Genomic DNA, 27,832 nt, shown 5'->3' on the forward strand with positions numbered 1-27,832 from the left:
GCATTCATTTACCTTGTGATGAGGATGAGGTAATACTGGGGTAGTTTTCACTGAAAGAAGAGGAAGGTATCTTTAGGCTTACTGCAAGCACAGAGACCACAGAATCAACCGATGCTTTGAAAGTTTATGTTCCCTCTGCCTGTTGATAATGTATTTTTGTGTACATATCCTCTGTCATTGTTATCAGAAAGCAACTGTGATTTGCTCTGGATGAATAGTCTTTGAAAATCTACAAGGAGCTCTTGAAATGGAGCACTGTAAATCCGAACTACGGGTGTTCAGATTCATATTTGTTCACTGCCAGATGTGAACAAATCCTTTTCAGTGCATCAGTTTACCCATCTGTAAAATGGTTATAAATATCCCAGAATTCTACTGACTGTAAGAATATCTTCCAGGTTACTTAGTTACTGTAAACCACACTGAGTTTTTTGGGTGAATGGAATTGTATAAGGTATGTAATTGTGCCAACCATTACATCTTGACTACATTAATTTATTGCCTATGTCTTTTACATTGCAATGTTTATAAGTCTTAGGTATTGTCTTAAGTTTTATGGAATAGATACAGCGTTTCTAAATACCGTAAAGTCTGGATTTATTTAGCTTAGCCACACTGTTTTAACTTGGCCATGCTTTAGGAATGGTAGTGGTCTTGTTCTCCTACCATTCACATGGAATAAGAACTAGAAGCAGCTTGTTGGAGTCGCTCTTTGCAGCTCAGCACTCTATCACCTGAAAGCCCAAGAAGCAGTTATTGAAGATACCTCTGGATTCTAACAGACAGACACAACTGAAACATCATTTTTTATTTTTGCACCTTTTCCTTCCCTGTAAATGATGGCAGACTCTTTGCAGACAAATGCCTGCTTTGAAACAGTGATGTTTTTGTTTGCTTGCTTTTTAGATATTCTCATCTTCTGTCAGTTAGAAACAACTTCTCCTTGGGTGCTCTAGGGGTGTTTATTTGTGTCTTTAAATTCATGAGTAGAAGTACTTAATATCTCAGTTTTTTGGTGTTTTTTTTTTTTGTTTTTTTTTTTTTAAATAATATTTCTAGGGATACTGTTGAAAATGTGTCCTTTTGCTTTAATGTCACATCACCCGCGGCTCATAAATGGTCTGTCTTTGTCTCATTTTAAATCCATGTTCCCCTTTTTCACAAAAGGGCTATCTTCTGCTTCACTGTGTCTTGTGAAAGCCAATTGAATTCCTCTGCATGGTCATACAAACTGTACTCTTGATTTTTATTGTGGTGAAAGTACATGTGCATCTTCTCTGGTGGCTAACATCTGCCTCATTGAGAGGAATTTTTATTCTATTAAGTAGATGATTATAATACTTCCAACCATTGTCTTTTTATACAATGCTTCTTGTAAAGTGAATAGTCTTGAAAACATTGCAGGCAGAACAATCTGAATAGATAAAAGCCCTCAGGGATATGATTTGGATACAGTATCTCAAACAAGCTTTCAGTTTGTAATCTTAACAGGCCATTTTAATTATGTTGTAGTTGAAGAGTATCAACTAACAAAGGGTGGAACAATTCATGGAACTATTACAACTGTTCATCTCTGTGGCTAAATATGGGGAAAAAATATTCCTCTGAGTACATCACTGTCCAGTTTGGACTCTAAAAGGCACACAGACATTTTGAAATGCTATGGTTAAGTTCTGTGGCAGAGGCACTGAGATGGTCTCAGCTTCACATGTCTGGGAGCTGTCTGATAAGTCAGGCAGTGAGAGTACAGTGCTCACTGAAGGTGCTGCTCTGCTAAGGGAGCTCCCTTTGTCAGTGTGGACTCTCAAAACTGCAGGTTGGGCAGTTTTGAGGCTTTTCTCTGACTTCTGAGCAGCTAATGTTGGTTACCTACTACAGAATGTTTAGAAAGTCAAGGTGTATGTGCAGGCAGCATTCTTTTGTCTGCAATGCTTATGTGAATTTGTGATTGTGTCATTAACAGTCTTGGGAAGAAGAGCTATCTTCTCCTAGCAGTGTCTCACACTTGCATGTAAACCATTCCCACTCTTATTTTTCTCCCCCAGCAGCAGTTGCAGCACTATTGGTCATGTAGTAGCTATCTGGGAGTTGATGTTTACTAATCCAGTGACTGTATATTTCCTATCCCTTTTGTGTGTACTGCTTGCAGACCGTGGTCTTCAGAAGTATGAACTTGTAGTAGAAATGATTTTGCCTGAACAAACAGCCATGCCCAATTGAATCATGTGCTTTGCTGTAAATGCCAAGCATTGTCCATCCCTCACTCTCCCTCAGTGCTAGCTGGAGGGCTGAGCATCCGCCAACAAACACAGCCAGCCACTGGTATGTCTTGGATTTGTGAGAAATACAGTGATTTGTCTGTCCCCCCCAGACTTTCAGTATTTGTAGAATAATTCTCTCCTCTTGCGTCAGCTGTTCTCACAGGGTGAGAAAGAAAGGAAGTAGCTTTGCTGGATTAGGTAGATGTATGTATTACACACAGTTTAATAAAAGAAAAGGAAGAAAAAAAAAATCCAGTAACATCTTGAAGTGGCAGAAAATATTCTGTCCTCTGTTAGCTTCTACACTAGGACGCAGGTTGAGTTTAGATCTGATATAGCTATTGGCATGTAACATGGCTGCGTAGCAGGGTGGCTGTGGGGCTACAGGAGGCATGAGCAGTACTGATAAAGACAAGAGGGACTCTGTCATGTCCTGGAAATAACGATCAAAGGCTCCTGGGGGGTTCTGCACTGCACAGTCACTGTTATTCATGTCATCTTTTATGGGCTATACTGAGAGTTTGTATGCTCAGAATTGCCATGGTTGTTTTGTTCAGTGATGTTTCATGCTTTGCCTGGCCACAGCTACATCTGGTGAACCTGAGCATCAGGCTGAATTGCAGTTCAGAAAAGGCAAAAGTGAGAAGTTGTCTTTTAGCCTGGATAAGCAGGATCCAGCAGCTTCTTCAGGCTTCACGCTTCTGAGTGACCAGAACAAGAAACAGAAGCTGCTGGTATCTCCATGCATAAGTTCCTTTTATTGCATTCAGTCCATCTAGAGAATGGATTTTAACTTGTGGCCATGATCTAGATAATTTCCTATACAACATTAAAATCTAAAAAACCAGTACCAGTAGATGGATTAGATGAATTTTAGTGGCTGTGAAAACAAAAGTTTTTGGATATTTGGCTACAGTTAGATACCTTAGGTAATTCTTCAAACTTTCTCCTTGCTTTTTGCTTCAGATGTGCATTGCTTGTGTGTTGATACATTTCTGGGGCAGTTCTCATGCACCAAATGTTGTTATCTGAGCGTCTAGATTGAGATTTAGTTCAGAATAATGGATTATTTCATATTTTTGCTCTGCTTTGACATGTTTCTAGGATTGAAGAAACATGCCTGATCCAAAACCTGACAAAAGTAGGCACTCCTTATCTGTGTCCTGCTGTAGTTTGGTGCAGCAGTGTTCAGTGTTATTTGTCTCTTTTTTCCCATCCACTTGGATGCAGGCCTGAATCACTGCTACCCTCTGAATCCCTCAGCAGCATTGCTGGATGTGTTTTTCAGTGCATGCTTGGGGCAGCTTAGCTAACTTCCTACTTAGAAGCTAGGAATGACACAGAAAATTTGACAGAAGATAAGAAGGCTTTCTGGGAAAGGATGGAAGGCAATGTCCTGTGCGTGCTGTCATTTGCCAGAGCAAACTTTCTAAATGGCTGTTTCGTGTTTAAGAGTTTTCCCTGTGAGCAAAGTTCATGAATAATTTTATTCTCACAATTATTGGTATAGAAGATGAAGAAACGCGTTCCTCTTCCAAGGACTTTTCATTCTTATTTAAGAAGTTCTTTAATTTCTCCATGTGCTCTCCAACCCCAGGTCAGTGCCAGTCTGACAGGACATGATGGGTGTGCTTATTCCTGCAGAGCATTTTGAACCCTGCTTTTTGTGCACCATGGTATCTTCTGAGTGGGCCGTGAAGGGTTTTGCCTACTGGCTGGGGATTTACAGGCCCTCCTTTGCTCAGCCTGCAGCGGTTCTTGTTTCAAACCATAGGATGCTGCTGCCTTGTTTCCCCTCTCTCCTCACTCGTGCCTTCTTCAGGCTGCCTGCTTGCGTGCTGTGCTACCTAAGAATGGAAATCCACTATAAAAATGCTGTTTACTCAGCAGGTATGTTGCTGTGGTGGCCAGGCACCAGTTGGAGTAACCTGCTTGCCCTGCTGGCTGGGGTTTGTCTTGCAGATGTGACCCGCAGTTTCCCAGAGGAGCTGTTACCGACACCTCTTAGGCATATGGGAAAGGAATAGTTACTAGAAAAATGAATCTGTTCGTCTAAGCTCATCAAATCCATGTTAGAGTTTTACTTTAATTGCCTGAAGTGAACAGGCAGATCCCCAGAAGCATTGCTAGCTATGCTTAAAGCAGCCAGAGGGGGACTTGAGAGCATTACCTGCAAGAGTTAAATCTCCTGCTGGGTGAGAAGGAAGAACTTAAACCACCAGGAGGGATGAGTCTGCCAGTTATTCCCCCCCCTCCAGTGGCTTTTTGGAAGCAATGAGGATGGAGAAGGGGGTGAGGGGAAAAAAGCCTTACTCATGATAATTCAGTTTTTCCACCGATGTGTCATCATTGGATATAACATAGAAACAAGTTGTCAAAATAAAGGGGAGGTGGTGGCCGGGCAGGGGGGGGGATGGGAACGGCGCGGTTTGATTGAAAACATCCACTGCTGCTGTGGTAGCTGGAAACGTTCTGCTTGAGGCCTGCTGTGGGGCTGGTGGTGGGACGCAGCCTTTCTCAGGGCCTCTGTCCCTCTGGCCACAGCCTGTCCCTCTCTGGAGGGATGTGTGGCCTTGCAGACGCAGGCTGCTCTGGGTCTGCTGGCACAATTCCTCTGTGTCGCCGAGAGGAGGGAGGCACAGCTTTCAGCCTGCACGCCTCAATGTGGGGTCTCGGAAGCAGACAAGGGAAAATCGGGGATGGGTGTGGGATGTGAACGCTTCAAAGGGAGAGACTGCTGGGATTTCAACCAGGCCAAACCCTGAGCTTCTGATCAGAAAGCATCATGTAGCACAGTGAGGCAGGCAGGGTGTGACTTACAGAAATGCCAGTTGCCCACACAGGCTTTTGCACCAAGTTTATGCTATTGTTAAATGAATTCTTCAAAGTAATGAGACGTTAGTGAATAATAGGGATTAGTGGTGATTGCATGGACGGCAGCATTGATTTTGAGAAACCAATTCTCAGTGATTTTAAAGAAACAACACGATAACAACACAAAACAAGCAGCAGACAACAACAAAGAGCCCTTCCTGAAATTAGGTAGAAGTCCTCACTGAGTCTAGTCATATATTACATTCATGCTGGTTTTTGTATAGAATTCCAGATTAAAAAAAATATATATATATATAAATGGAGCACTTTATCTAACATCAATCACCAGGAATTTAAAACATGAATAAAAAAGTAATAATATCACAAACACTCTACTTATGTAATTAATCAGCACCAAAGCTGTTGTGGGCTGTGGTGTACAAAGATAATTAACTCATTAAGCTTATAGTGGACCGATCTCATGGTACTGCCCTTATTGCCTTGATGGTGGCTGAAACCGGTACGGACTATGGCCTGCCTTTCCTCTCTCTGCAGCCAGCAGAGCAAGGTTTCATACTTCTATTGTAGTTTCCCTGCCCTTATTGTTGACAGAAAAGGTACAGTTTGATTATTTCACTGCTATACTGCTCCTTGATACAGTAAGTTTTCTTTTGGACACAGATACATCCAGCTGCAAATCCATCCGTTGTGTTAAGCTACCTGTGCTGTAGAGCAGCAGGAAACAGGATTTAGGGAGATACAGCTGGTTAGTCTCTGAGGATGTCTTTTATAAGCTGCCAGGGATCTGTGCTGTCTGAAAGGAGGATACCAAGTGCAAGGCAGTGATCTCTAGTTAAGGGCTAAATGCAAAGATGACTGTAAGTGAACAAAAGTAACTGTTAGGAAATTCTGCATCCTGTCTGGCTCGTATCTAGTTTGTCCTTTTGGATGAGGAAAGCAAAGCTTGAGGCTTTTGTTGTTTGTATCGTGTTTTTGCTTTTTCTGTTAACAGCATGGTTAATGCTTTTTTTTTTTCTTCTTTTTTTTCTTTCTTTATTAAAGTGTGCTTGTCTAGGTATGTTTTTACATGACTTCCTACTTCTGCTCAGCATCCTTCAGGAAGGGCTGGGAAGCCAGTGGCACAAATCCTGGGAGTATGTCAGTAATTAGATTTGGTTTTGCACAGCCACAGGAAACTTGGTGATTGATTGAGGGCCTGCAAGGCCTGACCTTTATTTAAGTGTGCATGCCTCAGGGGCAACAGGATCCATTGATAGGGGGCTGAAATATAGCTATTGTTCACTTACATCCTTTGTTTTCTTCTTTTTCTTTTTTGAAACAGGTTTGAATTATAACCTGACTGCAGATGTAGCAAAGAAGGAAAAGAGCCAACAACCCAGAGTTTACTTTGTGACTTCTGGAGAGACGGTGGGACAGATCACAGAGAAATTAGAACTGTCATACATGCAGGAAAAATGCAGGCATTTCCTAGCATATGTCAAGGTCAGTTCATTCCTATCTTTATCTGCGTTGGCCTAACTGCAGTTACACCTATTTTTATTTTTATTAATTTTTTTCCCAAAATAGCCAGACAATTAAAGTGTGCAGCGTGGCTCCATACACACTTAGTTTTTCTACCAAGTGGATGAAGTTTTTCAAGTGGGACATTTGAACTTCTTGTTTGGCATGCCTTGTCAGCATGAGCATTCGCTGTTGGGCTTTTGAGACTTAGTGAGGAATATGTAATTGCTTTACTTTTCATCTGGTACGTTTGTGGGGGAGTTATTCCTTTGTCTTGCTTTGTTGTTACCATCATTTTACTCAAAATAAGGAAGCAAAGTTTTATTTTGGCAGGAGCAGCAAATTTGATCTATTAGTTTTGTGAGGTGTTTTCCTTTGAACCTGGGGCTGATACTGGGATCTGCATGGGAATGACAGGATTATGTAGGATCTTTCCTGAAGCTGTTGCACTCTCAGGATTGAAAAGCACACCAGTTTTCATTTGGGCTTAAAATTACCATTGGGATAACTGAATTTCATCTACATCGTGAACCGAGAGAATATAGAAAGCACTTCCCAGAGGTGGTGGGACAGAGAGGGTGTCTGTTCTTCATGTGACAAAACTCTTCCAAGCCTGCTAGATAAGACCTCATGACTTGTGCTATCTTTGCTCATAAGCAGCTGTTGAAGAAATGCTGTACAAATGCCATTTTATTTCCCAAGTAAACAGATTTATTTTCTTTTTAGCGCGTTCTCTCTATATCTAGAATGGATTTGAAAATTACATAGAAAGGAGATTTACCTTTTAAACTGCCTCAGTCTTGGAAGCACTAATCTGTACCACCACCCTAGAGAGCAGTATGAGGTAGTATGATTGTGTGGGTGAGTTTCATATCCTTCTTGCTGAGGGACAGATTCCCATCGAAATGTATGACCTAACCTCAGAGGATGTCAGTTGGTACTGCCTTATTTTTGAGAAACCAGTGGGTCCAAACATCCCTAAATGTATAAACTTTTCCAGGAAACTTCTATGTACCTAAAATATCATGAGAACGGGAGATAAGGTTCATCCTTTGACTTTATCAACATTTTATGCATGGTTGTTGAGGGAAAATCAAATAAATAAAGGGACCACCACTAAGGAAATGATGTCATCTTAAGTTTATGGATCTCTGAGAAGTGACTAGATATCTTCCATGGTTGTTTTTTTTTTCCTGTTTGTTTCTGGAGCAAACTTTGGTTTTTGCTGAGGAAAAGCTTGTGATGGAAAATGTAGACAAGATTACATTTTCTTACTAAGAGTAGCTGTGAATTTAATAATTCTGATCTTTCTCAAATAAGCACATCTGTTCAGGCTTCCATGTATTGAGTTTAGGTGAAAAGGAGCATGTCCCTTTCTATCTTAAGCCAATAATGATTTCTTTCACACTAGTCCTATTGAAGTTTTTGGCTACTGTACAGAATATATTAAAAGGCAACATATGCCCAAAAAACTGTTACATTTATTGTAGCATTTGCAGCTGATCTTGGGATTGCAAAGGTAAGAACTATTTTTTCTGGAAAGTTTTTGGAAAATTTGACTTCTATAGTTAAGAGAAACGTTTATAAATGTTTGGATGTGTTAACTTAAAATAGCTGGTTAAAAAACAAGGCTGGTGGCTTTGTATTTTATATAAGTGGCTATTTTTCACAGTTGGAAGAATCGCAGGAAGCATCATTTCTGTGTATGAGGGAGAATGCAAATAGTGGAGAGGGACAATCCGTGTAATTTCATGGGAAAGGTGATATCCTGAGACTGTGTGACATTAGAGACATCAAAGAGAGACCTACAGACTCTGGAGGAGTGGAAATAATGAGGTCGTGATCTCGCACTGATATCCTTAAGTAACAGCTAGTTTAAAAACAACAAAAGCAAGATGAAAACTCCGAACTTGAAACATAAAGAAGGGTCCAAAATTCTGACCAAAACTTTCCTTGATCACATAGTTTTACGATGGAATTGATGATTAAAGGCCTGGGCTTCAAGTATTTTTTAGTAAGTACTTTGCTTAAGCATTCCTCTGCCCTTTGGTTTACTGTTGCCTCCATGGCTGATGAAGTTGTTTGCAGTTGCATCCTTAATCTATTATTAACTTTAGTCTGTGTTTGAGTCCCTGGTGATAAGTAGACTTGTATGTTAATATGAAGCTGTCAGTTGTTTAATGCCTGTGATGAGGGATAGAGATTCTGTCTGGACTTGTGCATGACCTCATGTGCCAGCTTGACAAACCACCGTAGGTAGGCAAGGCACCCAGTCCAATTGACATACAGCACAGATCTGTACATTGCCTTAGTTAAATGAAAGCCTGTGCCAAGCCTTGCGGGGTGGCATGGTCTTAGCAACAAGTAGATACTGCATGCTGGTGATGTAAAACTGGAGGACTGAAGAAACATATGGAAGAACTAGGTTTGTACAAGCTCACTGTGATCTCTTTTGAGATCTAAGGAGACATCAATGAAACCAAGTACTAAAGAATTGAAGGCTGCAGATGAACTGGCAAGGATAATGGTTAAATCATTCTGCAGTTAGGAATGCTCACTGTTCTGATCACGACTTGTTTTCTATTTGTGCTCTCTCAGGACAGGAGCTACTGTCCTTCTGCTACTGAATTTGAGTGCTAAAGTCTGTCTTTCCTCATAACTGCGTGGCTGATATAAATGGTTATCAAAGCTGTCCAGCTCAGAACTTGATCTTGTACAAGACAGGCTACTGAATTACAGTTCAAATTGGTAGAGTTGTGGTGGTTCCTGAGAAAATGTACTTTTTCTGGCTGGGGTCAGAGGATGTGGAAATTCTTTTTGAATTGATGAAAATGCTTTGAGTATGTTTCAGCACTGGGTGTGGGGAAGTAGAGGAGAGCCTCAGTTTTTTCCCCCCTCTGTCTGTTGGAAACTGCTTGTTGATTTCTAGTTCAGAAAATGCTAACTTTTTAGTATGCATTGACAGTAATTTCCAATACTCACAGTGCCTCCTTTGTCGTCTGCAAGGGCTGCATTTAATTTAAACAACCTTTGGAGGTTTGACTGGTAGTAGAAAATGAAGAGTTGGTACAAGTGGCCGTTAATTATGACCTTCAGAAGTATTGCTGATTTTCTCGTGATACTGTGTGGATGCTGCTTATTCCCCCTCAGCAGATGCTTTCCTGCTGGGTGGTAACTCCTCTGTCTGTGATGCCGATACAAACCTTCTACTTCAACTGTGGTGAAATCCAGCACCAGCTTTTGTGGGTTCCCTTAATACTAAGGATAGATTTGTCTATGTACTGGTTAAGAGAACTTGATTCAGACAGCAAGGTAAGCTAGCTGTATGTGCAGGTTTACGTGCAGCCAAATATTGTTGCCCTTGATTTATCACAAAAATCACAGTGAGGATGCTGGTGAAAGCCCCATGTATGATTCCTACATGTATTAAAGAAGCTCTTTGTGGTTTCCTAGCTCACTGTATGCCAGCCAGCTAAGCTGTCTCTTGCTACCACTCTGTTGTCTGTGTGCAGAGTGAAGGCTGTAAGAGCTTCAAACACCATGAGCAGTCCTGGCACAGGATTAAACCGGACACAGCATTTATATTTTCCAGAGATCTTTATCTTCATTGACTGTCTGGTAGTTGCAAGCAGTCTCTAGTTGCTTGTCATATTAACTCTTACTGGATCCAGTCATAGCTGGTAGGGAGGATGGAGCTGAGAAGTGGTGAGACTTCATAACAGCATGTAAGTGAGAAGCTCATGCTGTTTGTACAGCCAGGGTTGGAATAAAATGTTACCTGTTGAGCAAAAACTGTACAACCACGTGTTTTGTTCACTGCTGAACTCTGCAGCCAAAGGTTTTCCTTTCTACATATCTCACCTCTGTCTGCTGTGTACAGCTGTTATATCAGGTCCCTGAAGATACTCTGAGCTGCTGATCTCACACAACTCAGTCTGTAGTACTCACGAAATTGAATCACTGTATGTGATTGTGATTGCTTTTCCCTTTGTAGCTCTTTCATCTGTCCTAGAGGGATGCACGTGTTTTATTCTTTTATTCTTAATCCACCATACTCTGCTCTTTCCTGGAGTCTGGCTGGAACAGCATTCTGCCCCACTGTCATGTGTCATGTTGAGATGACTTCACCTTGATCATTTGCCAGGCATCTTCCTGAAAGCTGCCTGACAGTGATTAACATCTCCATGTTAAGGTTTGACAAGCATTGTTACAGCATGAAGAGAAATGCCCGCGGACATTTAAGCTTATTTTGAAGTATTTATTTATTTTTAATAGAGAAGCACTCTCATTGGATTTGGTGGCTGCAGGCTGAGCCTTGTTGCCCGCGTGTGTTGAGACCTACGCTGAGAATCTGGTGTTGTGAGAGATTGTGTGTTGGGCAAGGATGATAACCATGCTTTGCAGGGGAGGAGGTGAAAACCAGCGCCTTGTGAAGTACAGCTCCCCTGGGTAGTGACCCAGCTGTCCTGCTTGCTTCTCTGTGGGAGAGGAGAGAAACTGGAGCAAGTCAGGGGAATAATGCGTGAGGCACAGACTCATTTCACAGCAGCAGCTATGAAAACCTAGTCATAATTATCTAGAATTTCACAGGATTTGAACGACTGGGCAAGCAAGGGGAGCAGTGACCTGTTCCAGCCTTTAGCAGGAAGTTTAAAGTCACTAAGAGAGACGAAAGCTGCTTTGTAGCATTGCCAGGAATGATGACTGCAGTGAAAGAGAGCACTAAGACCAATACTGGAGTTGATATCTTACGACTCGTTCCTTTTTGTTTTATTTATATTTTTTCCTCCATTGCTGAGCCAGTGGGAAAAACTGTCAGGCATATCCAGATGTAGCCGTAGCGTATGTTCAGTATTAAAGGCTGTGGGATAGGTAACTCGATCACAAAATGCAGAAGCTTATTTACAGGAGCATGTCTTCTGGGACAGTTTTGTTTTCCAAAACTGTGCAAAGTGTGCTTGTAATCTGTTAACAGCCTGGCTTCCCTCCGGCAGAATGAAATACATACTGTCTTGGCAACGTGAATATGGTGTGTTTTGTCACCTTGCTCTGATGTGATCAAAACTCTCCTTTTGGGGAGCAAGCAGAGGAAAAATTGTGTGCTTGTTCTGAGAAACCCATGCGGGTGAGGGAAGAACAATTAGCTGCATTACTTTGGGTTTCTTTTCATTGCCTCGTAAATGCAGGGATTTAGATGCACCAGAAAGAGTGTTAGGAGTTGGCAAAAAGGCTGACACCTTTAAGCATTAGCAATATCAAAATTTAAATACTATTAATTATCATGGGGTTGGCTTTTCCAGCAGCTTTTTGCAGGATTCATCAAAAGCAAGTTCCAGACCAAATTCAAAACTGTTCCATGCAATGCGGCCAAACTGAAGCAGCCAAATTTTCCTGGCACTAACGTCGTTTCAGAGGAGACCCATGCTGCAAGTGGTGAAGTGCTGCAATAACTGCTAGGGCTGGTAGAGCCCATTGTGTGGGCGAGCAGATCGTGGCAGATCCTGTGCTATAAGCTGTTTGGGGCCTTTCAGCCACTGGGCAGTGTAGCCAGTAAGGCTGCTTGGTCTTGTGTCCTGAGGCCAGTGGGAGGTGTTCAGCTTTGAGCTTGATGGCGGGGGTTTTGTCCAGATGCTCTCTTCTTGCTCCATTTTCCCAGATTTTAAAGAATTCACTGTGTTTTTGTTTGCTTCGTCACACTGATTGGTGATGTGATTAGATGGCAGATCACTTGTGCCTGGATGGAGAGTGGCTGTACAAAGCTTGTTGATGACAAAATCAATGAACAAGCAGAAAATAAATCCCTATCTTGTTTCAAATTGTAGCAGAGTAACTAATTTTCCTTTAGTTCACTTTTCTGCTTCAACTTCAGTCAGCATTTATGAAAAAGGCCAAATGCTTTGTTTATGACCCAAGTGGAAATTTGTTGTCATGTGTAACTGCTGTCAGATAAATTGCATATAATAAATTAATATTAAAACATTAATAAATCCAAGTGATAAGATGTTATGCTCCTGAAATGAAGTAGGTATCATATTGAACGAGGCTCAGTCAGCACTTAAAGCACAGCTTTGTTTTCCTTCTGTTTCTTTTTTACCCACCTTTGTTCATCTGCTGTGTCCCTTGCTAGTCCCTAATGGGATCCAGATCTTCAGTCTTGAGCCCTTTGACATTCTCGTTCCTTTGATATGTTCTACAGAGGGAGAAAAAAACTTGTATTTTTTTATGGACTCAACCTGCAAAAAATCACATTTCTTTAATTTTAATGGAGATTTATTTCTGAGGTGTGTACAAAGCATGACACTTTGTTATTGCTCTTAAACACTTAATTGCAGACTTATGCCTGGCTGTACATTTTGCCCACTGATGCCTTTTTGTCCGATACCTTGATGCCTCAAAAGAAATTTCATTTGGAAATTAAACCTTCTGGAGGAGCAGGAGGGACAGATGTAGGCCTGGACAGAGGATAGCTCTTTTAGAGAGGGGAGTACAAGAGATCATAATTTGGGAGAGGTCTTCCATGGAGCTCCTCTGAGAGGATTCTTTGTGTTTCCCAGTGACAGCTCTTCTAGGAAGTGAGCAGCCAAACAGATTAAAGAGGTGCTACGCTTTGTTTTAGCAAAAGTCATTCCAAAAGGCAGGTGATGATGGAAAGGAATATTTTTTTCTGCTTTTTCTGGCAGTCCTGGTTAACCAAACAGCTTGTTTTCTCAGGTGGAAGGAAAGAACAAAGGTGGCAATGCTACTGTTTTAGAAACATTCTAAGCTTGTTTTTCATACAGAGTTACACAAACTTAAGATGTGATGGCTCATTCTACTCTAAAAGTTTATTAGTACTTCTTTGGGACAAATTCACACTTGTGAGGTGGGGAGAGGGGATATGTTTAATCCTAAATGCTAGGCTCTTGCTACAGAAAATTACAATAGGGGACAGCTTGTTTGTCTTAGTGGTTTTCCTGTTTATAACACATGGAGGAGTATCAGTCTGTGCCATGATCTTGGACACACATCTACATGATCAGCCTATCCTGTCCAAACTGGGGAGTGCCTAAAATTATCACCTTTTCATTTTGCTGCCCTTAGGAAGGAATGAGCAAGGCACTTGATCAGAAAACGCTGAAGGCATCTTCCAACAGAAAACTCCTCTGGGCTAGAAGGAAAGCAATCCCTTTTGATGGCTGTGGATTCTGGGTGTGTTCCAAATCTATAACCTTCTGATGGTCAGAATAGACATCGGTCTCCTGGGAGACTCTTAGAGATGCTAGGTTTAGTTTGGTTGGCAACAAGTAATGCTAATCCGGTGTCTTAATTCATATTGAAAGTACCTGATAACGTGCTTGAAGAAATGTGGGAGTAATATGTTACAGGCATAGACTTTTTTTGGCAGAAAATGTCTCTGTTCTGTTTTCCCTCCAACTTGTACCTCCGGTTGTGGAACTGAATTCATCTTGAACTCCCGAGGTTCAGAAGCAGTTGAGGTAAGGCCCATACTCTGTGCCACCAACCTCACTTCATGCACCCATCTGCATTTCTGTATCTAATGGGATAGTTATAGCTGGTATGGCTGTGCTGGTGATAAAAAGTTGCATCCCTGGCCATACGCTTCCAGTCTGTTGCAAAGTTTTCATCACTGATTCTCTTTGTACAACTCTGTGACATCTCCTAGAGTCTCAGTTATCTGAGGGAATGTTTAGTGTTCCGTATCTGGAACCTGCAAGTTGTCCTATTCTACTTCTGCTCCTCCAGATATTTGAAATTGGAAGCTTTCTGGGAGTTAGAACTATTTTCCAGTTGTCTACAATGTCTTTGACTTGTTGGCATATGCTTCAGCTTGTTCCCTGAGTTTATATTCAACATGTCCTTAAGAACTGGATGCATTAGATAGGCTTTTTGGTCTGCAATATGTGAATGTACCTGATTGTGTAAGGCTAAGACTGGATAATAGAGTTATTGTAATAACAAGTAATAATGAAAAGGAGTAGAATCCTTTAATAGCTTACACTGCATTTATTTTGTCCTGGGAGAAGACCCAGGCCTGGTGCTAAATTCTAGACTGAAGTATAAACAGTTAGCTCTAAATCTAAAAGAATCTAATGTGAGAGTAAAGTAAATTTACTACTTCCTTCTTTTGGCCCATGCTCTGCATTACTTAAGACTTCCTTAGTTGAGAAAATAAATCAGAAATAAAACTGATTAAACTTGTCATGACTTAGTAATTTTCATCCTATTAGCAGTCATCTAGAGGCAGCTTCTCGTTAGGCAGGAATGGATATAAGGGAAGTGACATTAAAGTCACAGAAAAGAGTGTAAAAATAGAAACAACAACAACAAAAAAACAACTTAAAATAGAGTATGTCATATAAATTTGTACAATCTTTCACATGTTTTTGACCTGCTAGGATCTAGCAAGCATGAAGTGAAACATATCTCTAGCCATGAAAAGGAGGCTTCAGTGAACCTTGAGTGTATGTGGACAATCATCCAATGGAAAGGCTTTTAAAATCCATTCCAAGTAAGACATGAAGCCCTGTCACTGGGCAAATTTGGTTCATGCATTTTTGCTCTAGAATCTGGAAAGACTGGAGAAATTGTGGGTAGAAGATGTCGAAATACATGCAAGGTTTTTACCCTCTTCCATCTTCCCCTCTCACCAAAAACAGGCTGTGGATCATAGATGTTTTAACAATGGACTAGATAGCTGAGGTTGTCTCTGAGATGTCCTGAATGTTTTTAGGTTTTCAGTCCCCAGATAGGAAATTTGGAGACAAAAGTCCCTGCAAGTGCAGCGTTGAAGCAGCATAACCTGGAAACTTTGATTTTGTTCTTCGGGTTGCATTCTGTCTTTTAGGTACTAACTCTTTGAAACAAGAGTGAAAAATTGTCAATCAGAATATTTATATAGTTTTCTTAAATAAAGCTTTCTATATTCAGAGAAAGCAGGTGGGTTCATGCAATTGTAATAGCTACAAACTACTCCTTTTAAATGATTGAGCAGACAGTTGTCTGTTATTGGAGGAACAACTGCTTCTTGCCCTGGTCAAGTGCCTGATAAATACACAGAGTACAAATCCAGTTTGATATGAGAAATATTACCCCTGTGAAAGTGTGTTTAGTTTCCATTTGTGCTAGGTGACACCCGAGCAAAGCCAGGGGGTCAGGGCTATGAGCAACCTAGTCTAGCTGTAGATGTCCCTTTCATTGCAGAGGAGCTGGACTAGATGATCTTCAAAGGTCCCCTCCAACTTAAACCTTTCTGTGATTCTGAGATGCCTGTTGCCCCAGAAGAAGCTTGCCTGGGAACTGCTGCTGTTTTGTCCCTGTTCAGCGAGCTGCGCTGCTCGCGGTGAAGAGGAGATTCCAGCTGTGCAGCTGTCACTGGCATCTCGTGAGCAATCCCCTGCGACTTGGAGATGTTGGTGGAGGCCCTGGCACACGCAGGCTTTCAACCCATCTACTGCTCAGCTGCAGGAAGGGAGCTGGAGGAGGAAGTTTCCATTTTCTTGTGTTTCCCGCAGCATTGTTTCCATAAACGCTGCCCTGGTTTGCTCTCGGATAGCAGCAGCGAAAACCATGAGCTTGCTTTGGAAGGCTGAGCTCTGGATCACAGCCAGGTTTGGAAGCTCTGTCCACAGCCTCTGCCAAGATAGCACAAGCAGTGCAACCCTGGCAATAGAAATCCATTGCAAAAACTGTCCCCAGTTTTAGCCTGGGGTGAGATTTTGCCTGGAGACCAGAGGAGACTTTTCTCCCTGAAAAAAGCATTACCAAAGCCTTCCTGAACACACTGAATATTTCTAGAATGGGGGCATGGATCAGCGTTAAAGCTGAAACTGGGCAGTAATTCCACATCTGGCATTTCTGTTCCTGCTACATGCACAGGAGGAGATTGTGCTGTGCATCTCTGCTTGGCTGCTGCATGGTCACACAGCTGTGGCAAGTGCATTCTTCACGTGGAGATACTGCATGATGCTCTGCTGTGATGCTGTAGCCAATTTAGACAATAAATATTATCTGGAGAGGCTCTTTTTTTTCATTTGCTCCTTTCAAGAACTTGAATGAGTGCCAGAATTTATTTTTAAGCTTTATATAAACAATTTAAATATTTGTGATGGTTCATTTTTCTTTCCTTACTACTTTGGGAACAGGCTTTATTTTGCTTTGCATTGTTTCTGATCACTTTCGACATTGGCTTTATTTCTTCCCTTCTGTAAGAAAATGATCTGATGTCCTGTGTTTACCAAAACTGATGGGTTCAATACAAAGATGCTTGCCCTGGGGAATGATCAGTATTTGCAGAACTTCTGCTGTGCCCTTCTTCTGCCTCCTGAGACAGCTACCTAAAAATGTAATGTTTCTGACTGGATCTGTGCATACCTTGGTAGTGGTGTTAATGTTATCTCTTGTCTTGACTGAAAACTTCTGAGTGTGGCTCGGGAGACTGAATAGCAGGCAGGTAGTTTAACATGTTGTATGGGAACTGCTGAATCACAGCCTGAACCTCTGATTGATCACCTGAGGTGAGCACTGATCAGCCCTGGGAGCACAAGTGAAGGCAATTTGCTGTGCTGCTGGAAGGGATGGAGCCTGGCTGCACCTCTGCTAGACCCCATTGAAGAGCTGACTGCCAGTGGGGAAGGATCTCTTTTGGGGATACCTCCTACTGGAGCTTTCCAGTGAGCCCAGCACAAGGGTAAGCCCTTTATCTATTCTTTTTGGTGTCATAACCTGCTTAGCCAAACTCTCTTGTGTGTAATCAATGATTATACAGGTGTTATAATTAAGAAATACACATGTACTTACATATTATTGTGTTAGTCTCTCACTGTTGTAAATATTTACTTTATATCTGTCCCCACTTCCTTAATGCACTGGTTCTTCTATTGTCAGCCTTGAGAATGTTGCAAAGGCAAAAAGGATAAGATGTTGCTTGATGGGGTTCCCTTGGTCTCTTGCAGTAGTTTTTTTGACTGCTAAACCTGTTTAGGAGTCCCTGCTCCCACCTGTGCCAGAGCACAGAAGCTGCCACAATTCCTCATCGTTGCACCACAAAGTCAGTGGGATTATTAAGTTACAGCAGTGCATCTAACTTTAATGATTATGTTGCCTAAGACCTGTTTGTCTCTTTTGTGACTGGTTGCATCAGGTCACAATTTTGATTGTGAGCTGTTGGGATTGGGGGTCTGCCTTTGGTACAAACCCCTGTGTAAACAACAGCAGTGCTAGTGGCTAAAAACACAGGGAGGCAATTACCAGCATGGAGGAGGAACTTGTAAGGCTTGGATGTTTGAGGGGTGATTTTCTTAAAGTAGACACCTCGAAAATAATCCAAAAGGGTATACAGATTATCTAGCTCTTTTGGGAAGACAAAGTTTAGGCTGGAAGTCCTACAGCAGGTTTTCCTTTTCTATATTTTTTTGTTCTGGATTGTCTGTGTTGCAGAGGTGTTTCTAAAATGGATGCGCTCTCATCCGTCTAGTTCCATTCAGAACTAGAAAGAAAATAAAGTCAGAACCAGTTCAGAGGTGTATTAAGGAAAAAAAAAAAAACCTAAAGCTTGTGAAAAGCCAGTCCTCAGTTCATGTAAAGCTTTGTGCGTGGTTTGTTTGTTTTTACATTTAGCTGCAGTCTTTGCCACGTGAACAGCGCAGTGTTCTGCTGGTAGTTGAGAAGCAGCAAGTGAAATTAAATTAAGTAGGTATAAAGAGAAAATCAGGAGCATCTCTGACAAAAGTGTGGGTATATGTTTCTATATATTGCTCTGTATGCATTAGGTATCATCCTAGTATCAACGCTGAAGAACTCTTTAAATGATACTCTTCTAATTGTCATGTTTTCCCAGTGTTCCTATGCAGTGGTGTTTTGTTTTGTTTTTTAATTTTTCCTCCAATCCTGTGAGTGTGTAGGGTTGGAGAACTTCTTAGAGACCTGTATATGGGCATGTAGTGACAGGACAAGGGAAAATGGCTTTAAACTGGGAAAGGGTAGATTTGGGCTAGATACTGGGAAGAAATTCTTTTCTGTGAGGGTGGTGATGCCCTGGAACAGGTTGCTCGTGATGCTGTGGATGCTCTGACCCTGGAAGCTTTCAAGGCCAGGCTGGATGGGGCTGTGAGCAACCTGGTCTAGTGGGAGGTGTCCCTGTCTACAGCAGGGGTTGGAAGTAGATGATCTTAAAGATCCTTCCAAGCCAAACCATTCTGTGTTTCATGTGAGGTAAAAGGTAATCAAAGCAGCTGGATGAACGCTTACGCTTTGCCATGTGTTTTGCAAGGAGCTTGCTATAAAGCAGGTTAGATCAGTATCTGGGAATCTTCTTCATAACAGCATTGACATTATTCCTAGAGGGCTGCTTTTCCTGCTACTGCCTCTCATCACATTCTGCTGAATACATTCCTCCAGTGCCAGGCTGGATGGTAGGTGCAGGCCAGGTGACAAAAACCGATGTATTGCAGTTTACTCTTGCCAACAGCTCATTATTACCCTCAAAAAGCTTGATTTATGACCCCTGGAGAGCACGGTGTGTAGGTTGGCTTCGGTTACCAAGGAGCGTTCTGCCAAACTTACGCTCCACCAGGAGCTCACTGGTCCGTGCTGGACCCGTGGCTGACTAGAGGCTTTGACAAAGGAATCCAGTGCACCTCTCTTGCAAACTACTCCTTGCGTTCATTCGCATACAAACTTTGTGCGGGTCAAATATTCATCTTTTTTTCTCACCATTTGGTCTGCGCTTGGTGCTCAAAAAAGATTTTCATTCTGAGAAGTTGCAAGAAGCGATTTACTTATTTATTTTTCTTCTTGATGCATATTACCATATCTGGGTATGAAAGACAAGTCTATATCAAGCTGTGGTCTGCAGATGATTATCTTATGTACATAGTAAACACAGATGATAGAAGTCTTGGCCCACGGGACTGCTTCACTAGACAGATGGATGGAAATAACTTAAAATATGCAAGTTTTTCATTCCCTTAGGAAAGGCCCTCAGGTCAAAAAGTGTCTGTACAAACAAATCTTTATTATTAAATCTGTGTTATTACCATTAATTTACTAATATTTTGACTAATATTTACATCTCAGTATGCACTTTCGGTTTATCCTCTATTTTATACAAGTCACACATTTCTGAGAAACAAGCTAGAATAAACTGTAGTCTTTTTGTCTAACAAACCCTTATGCTGCTCCTGATTTCTGTTACTTTGGAGTTGGAATGATGTTGTTTTTTATGGTAATTATATTTACAAAGATTGTCCCTAAACAAAACTTGTTTGAAATGAAAACATATTTAGAAGTAAGCTTGTGAAACATCTTCTTGAGGAAAAAGGAAAAACACTAAAGGTGTATTATATAAATACATTAACTTGTAGTGTGACTTGAACTTGTACTGTGCTACAGCATGTTAACAAAGTCATAGAATCATCAAATCACAGTGTGGCTTGAGTTGGAAGGGACATTAAAGCCCATCCAGTTCCAACTTCCCTGCCTTGGGCAGGGACATCTCTTTCTAGATGAGGTTGCCTGTGGCCCCATCACGCCTGGCCTTGAGCTCATCCAGGGATGGAGTATCCATAGCTTTTATGGTCAAAAAAAAAAGCAGAACTAGGAGCAGTCCTTTGCCCTTCAGCTCTGTTTACCATGTCTACTCTTACCCTCTTTGCACTGGGATCTCCACTGGCTAATGCAGGCAGGAAGATCCCTGCTGGGAATGAGAGACGTTTGCAGCGTGTTTTATTCTGTAGTTATCTCAAATACATCCCTTTCCAGACTGCATTTTATGGATGTAACTACAAGGGGTAAAAGGTATTTGTGAAAAGCCACATGCAGCATATGCAAAAATGCTCCATCGAGCAGGGCTAGGTATCCTGGTGAGTGAGAAGGTGAGTATGGCCTTAAGTAGACAACACATGCAGATCAGCTTTGTTTGATGAAGTCTATACCTACAGCTCATCGAAACTTTCTTCCGCCAATTTTTGTTTGTAACTTTTAATGTATTGATGCTTTAATGCAACACTTGCATTTGTATCTTTTCAGCAGATACTCTTCAGGTTTTGTTGAAAGACTAAAAACAAGTGTAACTTTTGTTTCTGCATGAAGAAAGCTTTTTTTTTCCCCTGTACAGCCTTTCCTAAGTAATACAAAGGGACTAAGCCATGATGCTGAGCATATTTCATTCCAAATGAACTATCAAAGTTTGTTACCCCATATTTTGCCTAGGGAGGAACAAATCATTCTGTTACAGGGCAAAACAGCATGATTTTAAGGTGTGGGTTTCTTGGTTTGTTTTGTTTTCTCCTGGAACAAGATACCAACAGTGCTCATTTATGCCAGCACTGCTTGCAATTTCTCTCTTAAATGATAGTTCCAAGCACGACAGGGTGATACTCATCTCCCTGCTTTCTGTCTAGAGCTGTTCATTTCTGGTTGTCCTTTTGATTACTGAGAAATATTTCTAGGGCATGAATCCCCTGGCTTGCTCCTTGTGTGTGTTAGGGGAAGGGCAGTTGTACTCATTGACTGCATCTCCACTGGCTCACACAGAAGCCAAGGGCGACTCATTGGAGGTAGCATGTGGAACACACTTGTCTACGTTTAACTAAATGAATCCCACTCAGTCCAGTCCAGTGTTGTCTGCCATTATTTGCTAGGTAAGAAGGGGAAATGATCAGTTGGTAATGATCTACTCATCTGTTTCCAGCATTCTATTTATTAAGGGAATTGAATTCCTTTTTAGCTGGAGAGCTGGGATAGAGAAGTGGTACAGTGAAAAACCTGCTTTTTCCCCCATTCTCTGCAGTCATATAACAAGGCAAACATTAGACTTTTAGCTATAAATTTCAACTCAATGTGGGTACACAAAGTCTAGTTGAGCGAAAAGAAATGAAAGCCAGCACAGCACAATGCTGTCATATGTTCTTCTTCTTGTTTGCTGGCTGTGAGCTATAAAGTTATAGGAGTCTTTTATGCAAGCAAATCCTGCTAATTTTCTTCATCTTCACTGAAATGTGATGTGATGGCTATTTGTAATTAGTGAATGTGTACCCCTGTATTATGTCTGATTATGCTACATGTATCCCTGCCTTGCTTTTAAAACAGCAATCAATATCATGTGGGAGTTAGTTGCCACCTGTCTGTTGGTAGCTGGGTTAGTAGTTGGATTAAGACTCAGAGAACAACCCGACAGCTGTGAAAGGTGCTGGTGAAGTGGTTTTAAATGATGTTACTCTCACTGGAGAGTCTGAAGTAGCATTACGGCTTATTTTTTTGTGTTTGAAATGACTGTAAGGCTACCTTGCTTTTGAAACCTAATCTTTTGAAAATTAAGTGGGTGTAAGGCTAGAACTTGCTTCGTTGGAAACGGAGTGCTGTAAATGAGTTGTACGACTGCATTCACAATATTTACTCATTTGTGGGTTTGAGGAGCAGGCTGCAACGTAGAGAGCAGAAAATGGGAACTTTAATACAAGGGGTTTGGTGGGGACTCTGCCAGGATCAGGTACTGTAAGATTTTGCTGCTCCCTTGTAATGCCCACAGCTGCTTTAAACATTTCTGCAAGCAAGCAGGCACAATTAAATTCAGATATGACTTCTACATTAAGCATTCAGAGCCCTTCTACCTTGATGTGGAAAAGAGTACTTCTCCTTATTGTTCTGTGAAAGCATTTTTTCCCTCATGGATAGGAATAATAACTTTTTATTTTTTTTGTGGAGGGCTGGGGAATGGATGTAAATCTTAACAACTGAAAATATGCTTGACGTGTTTTGGATTTTATTAACTGATATGGTTTGGCTGTGAGAGCTTATAGACTTGTGTCTTCACTTGCTTTGTGCTTAGCTGTATCACCAGAAAGTTGCATTACACTTTCTTGGCTCCTCCCAGTCCCATCAAGGAGAAAGGTGCTGATGAAACATTTCTCCTGTTGTTCCCATGTTGAGCAGTGGAGCTGGAATTTCATCAAGGTTTTGCTGATTCATGTGCTTTACGAGAATTACCATGAAGACCTTTTACGTTTTTGTCTCTAGTAACAGAAAAATAGGGAAGAGAAATAAAACATGTGGATGAGACTATTAGGAAAAGCCAGAAGAAAATTGTATTCTCCTCTCCACTTTGTTCTGTTGTGGGTTTTTTTTTTTTTTTTTTTTAATTTATTTTGTTTTGAGTTCCAATTAGATCTAATTTTTTTTGGAGCTGTTTTCACTGCCTGGTAATTAACTTGATTCACTGCAAAGTAAACAGTAAGACCCACTTAATCCATCTCCAAACAATTTTCCATCTATTTTTAGGTCTGCTGTTAGACTGGAACATAGCATCAGCATCCGTCTGACAGACTGAATTTCAGCTAGTTTCAGAGAGAGAGGTTACTGGAATGGAAGAAACAGTAAAAGTATCTTTCATGTAGTGTGGTAGGAAATAGCTGAGCCATTGTCACCTCCTCTTCTAAGTTGAAGTAAGTAACTGTTGAAACCACACAGTGAGCCCTAAGTAATGTCAGTGATACCTGTGAAAGCCAGAGAATGCATAGGGCTTGCCTCCTTGTGTGAAGCTGCTACACTGAATGTGGTCTGAACTGCAGCAAAATCAATGGAAAGTGTTGTGCTGATCTGAAAGGGATTTCATGAAATAAATATAGTGACAGTGGTGGTACTTGGCTAGAGAAGAAGGTTATGGACAGTAATCAGATGTCATCACCTTTCTATAGCAGACAGCATTTTTGCTAAGACGTAGCAATGGATGTACTTTAGTCTCTTTTGAGTTTTTAACCCCATGGATGAAGGGTGGGTTTTTTGATACCATGGGAAGAGAAGAGAGCTGCAGGAGAGCAGTTGTTCTTGCTGTCACTGGGTTAAAAAAACAACAATAATAAAATATGCATCATTGCTGCTGTAGGCAAGCTTGCCTCTACCACAGCAGTCATCATCCCATGCTCCCTGGCCCAACCTGCATAGCAGCAGCCTGAATTTTGGATTCTCAGCAAAGGAGAGGGATCTGTTGCCTTGGTGGTTAGTGATCTGCTTGTGAGTACCGTCTGCCTTCTGTTAGGGCTTGCAGAGAGGAGCTGTGCATGTGCAGCCCTGCACTGCTCACATGCATTTGTAAGTTCTCTTGCCTTCTCAGGAGATGAGAGCATCCCCTCTCACCAGAACCCTGGGAGGAGTGGTCAGATCCCAAAGGGTCACGCTGTGTCTGTGGCTCATGGACCTGGTGTTTACACTGATGGACAGCAGGTGTGAAAACAGCATCTGAAAAGGTTTGCTCAACTTTGACTAACTCCAGCCTGTCCCATTTTCTTAACTTCTTAAATGCATGGCAAGGAGGTAGTTAAAAGACACTGCATCTTTCTTTCCCGACCATGTTCATCTTAAAAGCTTTGGAAGAGGTGGAGTTTCTCACCTTTTGTGCCACCCTCTCTGAAGCCTTTTGTCCTTCTAGGACAAAAAATGGTCTATTTCTGCCAGTGGAGCACTGCTTTTGTGGGAGATGATGGTACTTTTGTTTTTTATTTCTGTAACTGTTTCCTGGTTTCTGTAATAAATGTAAAACTTTCTCCATGTCTTTGGCTTCTGCTTTTGCTGAGTTTAGTGCATTTCCTGCCTTAAAAGAACAGTGAGGAAAACTTCAAAGGAAACAACTGGACAGGCATGCATGGGCAGTCAAAAGAAGTTTGTTAGTGAGAGGGCACTTTAATCAGCAGGGCCTTTGCTGCAGGGGTGGGATAATGGTGACAAGGTGAAACAGAGCTTTGTGCCAGCTCCTCCCTGTAGCAGCAGAGCATGCTCTGTATTTATATGGTCACCACTGCATGCTTGACTGATATAATTTGCTCTCCCATGAATGGAAAAGTTAATCTCAGTAAAGTGGCTTATTTTTAGTAAAGCTACAAGAAATTAAAATGAAAGAGAGGCAGAGTTGGCCCCACGATATGCTGGATTAAAAAAGTCTAAATCAATATTCAACACAGAAACTTTATTTTCTGTAGCATACCACTGCTGTATTTAATGTAAAAGCAATTCCTTTCTTAGTACTGAAACTAAGAAAGGGGAAAAACTAATCTTTTGGGCTTTCTTGAGATTTGTATTCGTTTCATTTTAACATGTACTTTGCCATACTGTGACTTCTTTCCTTTTGAACTCGCTTGCTCATCTCTGAGTGAGAAAAGATAACAAAAACTGTGGGCTGCAGCATGTTGCCAAGCGAATGAATAGTGAGTTTGAACATTGTCTTTGGGGAGTGTAAAGAAGCTCGTGGTAACTTCACTTCAAGCTTTATATTATAAGCAAGTGCCTGGTGTTTTCTTTTTGGAAAATCTTATGCCTTCGTCTTGTCTGCAAACCAGGTGCAGTAAATAATCATCTTCTACATAGCTGCCCTGGATAGCAGCTTTTGCTGCTGGCTTTTTAGAGAGCATTCCTCTTCTCTAACTCTCATGCCCACTTGCAGTCATCTTCTGTGACATGGACTTCATCCAGCTACATGCAGGGACAGTGCTGAAGATGCCGTTCATGCCTGTGTTTCTCTGGTCTATTCCAGAGATACCACTTTTTCCCCATGCTAGCTGGTGCGGTCATTGATTTCTACGCCAGGATCCACAAGAGTGGAAGCTTGGGCAATAGTGTGCAAGTGGTGTTTAAAAATTCAAAATGTAAGCATGTAAAATAATCTAAGTGCTCTAGCTCAAGCTGAGATTGTGACAGGGAGTTTGTTAACTTAAACAAATTACCTTTTGGGCACAGGAGTGCTGTTGCTACAAATGCTGTTGACTAAAATGATGTGCACCCTGCTCTTTACTACTTTTGCACGTAACCTTTCTGCAGCTAATGAAGCTGTCTGTATCAGCAAGCCTTGTCTCATGGCTTCTACGCAGGAAGTTCATGTTTTTTCTGTGAAGATTTATGGCTGTATAATAATCATTCTCCCAGATTAGCACAATGATATTTTAGGTATCAGAGGTGAATCAATCAGTATGTGAAGGAAGCCTTGGCAGGGCAGGAAGCTGACAAAACCACAGCGCTCGGAGTCTCCTGGCTTTGTTTTTCAGTTGCACGCATGGCATAAGGCAATTTGTAAAAGGCAGAAGTGTCCCTGAAGGCTTCTGATGGCTGAACTGCCATTGCTCTGTACTCAGAGGGGAAGAAAACAGACTGCTTTTGTATTTGTTCATAAAGCAACATTGTGGGTTGCACTGCTTGAACCCAGCTGAATCTACCTACCAGTATCAACCAGAGTATGAAAAGGATGTTGCACGGAATCTGGTCTCTCTAAGATGCCTGAACATGCAGTATTTTGCTGTGTTTTTAATCCCATGTATTAGGAGAGAAGCTCACAGTGTGAGCTTTGTACATGCAATAGATGCTGCTCTCCTGGCTTCATCTTCCTCTGCTTTCTGTTGTCAGGTCTGTCTCTGCAGCTTTCTCCCAGCCCTTCTTTTTGTTGCCCTCTTCCTCTACAGGAGCCAGATTGAATCTGTTTTTTGGTGTTTTTATGGCCCTGCTGCCTTCTGACTGCGTGCGGCTGCCATGCCTGCTCTGTCACCAGTCTTCCTAGAGAGTAACTTACAAAATGCCTTTCTTAATGAACAACCTCACACTGTACTGTGATTTCCTGACATTCACTAACCATTTTGTGCTCCCAGGTTAACATTAATAATAGTTTCTTTTGCCTTGTTGTCTGGGAGTGCAGGTGTGGTTATATCCAATGATAAAGACATCTGAGTTGAACCACTGTTCCTTATAAAGCTATGTTACTTGTGCTGCGATAGATTTAGCCAGCAGGTCAACTCAGGAGACTATAAAGTCAGTATCTTTCATAAAGACATAAGCACAGTGCTTCTGTTCTGCTCTTTCATGTATGCCTTCATCTATGTATGTGTTTTCTTCAGTTAAACGTTATACTTTTGGCACAAGTACTTTCTGGTTTGTGTTTGGACAGCAGCCTGGTAATCTACCATAACCAATATTTTGTCTTGTGGTATTGGTTTTTTTTTTTTTTTTTTTTTGCACTGCCAAAAATTGATTTTTGTTGTTGTTGACATATTCAGGAACAGTGATTTTCTTTTTTTCCTTCTCATTTTTCTAGGAGAGTCCCCAAGAGCCTATAGTAGTGAATTCCAAAGAAATGGTTAGAAATATGAGAAAGTAGATCAGTCTCCTCTTGTTCCACTGCTACCCCCCCGCTCTGTTTTTGGTTCCAGTAATTGCATAATGTGCCTTACTCTCTAGTAACAGAGAGAGTTTTTAGTAGATTCTCTACAAAGGTGAAAGCTTTCCAATGGTTCCATTTGTGTTAGTATGTGAAGAGAAAAAACGATGCTCTCAAAAGGAAGCTGTCATTCTCATTTTGGTAAGCAGAGTACTGTACATGCATGTGCCTGTATGGATGTCTTCTGAGCCACCAGTGACTGGGAATGCAGTTGCTTCTTCATTTTCATCAGAGTTCACTTTGTCAAGCTCAAAATTGTTCCAGGATGTAAGTACAGAGTGTGTTTGCCTGAGGATCCCATGAGCTTATTGCATACGTAATTATATGCCACTGTGTTTCAACACAGTGTAAACAGCATGACTCAGGACATGAAATAACAGTGAGCCTCGGCCAGGCAGCTCTTCAGACAGTCCTTCACTAACATGATTTCTTCAACAACAAAAAAATCCCTTGTTTTTTGAAGTCAGTCAAAGCAGTTCTTTTGAAGGGATGGGTATCTGAAACTTCAAAAATCAAGCTGTGGTTCAGGTGTCTGTGTTATGCCTACCAGTCACTTCTGGATGTACAAAAAATGCCTTTTTTTGTCAAAAGTTAAGCTGACACACAACTTCCAGATGTCAGTGACATGTGATGATCCTTCCCCATGGGATTTTTGAACTTTCCTTTAGGTAGGAAGTTGAAGTCCAAGGAAAGGTCAGGGAAGAAGCCAGCCTGCCATTTTCTTTTACAGGCTTAGCCTACAAAATGAGAATGTATGTGGAATTCTGTATGAGAATCAATGGGCAGGGTTGTGTTTCTGCCAGGAGCTTGTTCTAGGCTTGGTTTTAGTGGGTTGGTCTCTGTGTGACCAGGGCAAACTGAAGTGAGTCCATCTCCACTGCACTATAATTTGTGTTTATGTTAGTCATGCCATGCTGAACACCATCAGTATTTTCACATCAGTAACTCAGTGGCATGGAAATGTAGCAGTGGTGTTTGTCTTTAGTGTATCTTCGATCAGAAGCAGCACAAGCAATATGTCTGTAAGCACCACTGAAATCTGTGCTGT

General features: G+C 41.4%; 1 protein-coding gene across 1 annotated transcript in view; it reads left to right on the plus strand.

Annotated features, from left to right (window-relative positions):
* ITGA9 (integrin subunit alpha 9) overlaps nt 1–27,832 on the plus strand; it is a 214,361-nt gene that overhangs the window by 40,793 nt on the left and 145,736 nt on the right. The window contains exon 15 of the mRNA XM_042817225.1: nt 6,418–6,578. Coding sequence (XP_042673159.1) covers nt 6,418–6,578 — 161 coding nt within the window. The remainder of the gene's footprint in view (nt 1–6,417; nt 6,579–27,832) is intronic.

Source organism: Centrocercus urophasianus, unplaced genomic scaffold (assembly GCF_019232065.1).
Source record: "Centrocercus urophasianus isolate 14NV4802_14NV808 unplaced genomic scaffold, USGS_Curo_1.0 seq_16, whole genome shotgun sequence".
NCBI classification, from domain to species: domain Eukaryota; kingdom Metazoa; phylum Chordata; class Aves; order Galliformes; family Phasianidae; genus Centrocercus; species Centrocercus urophasianus.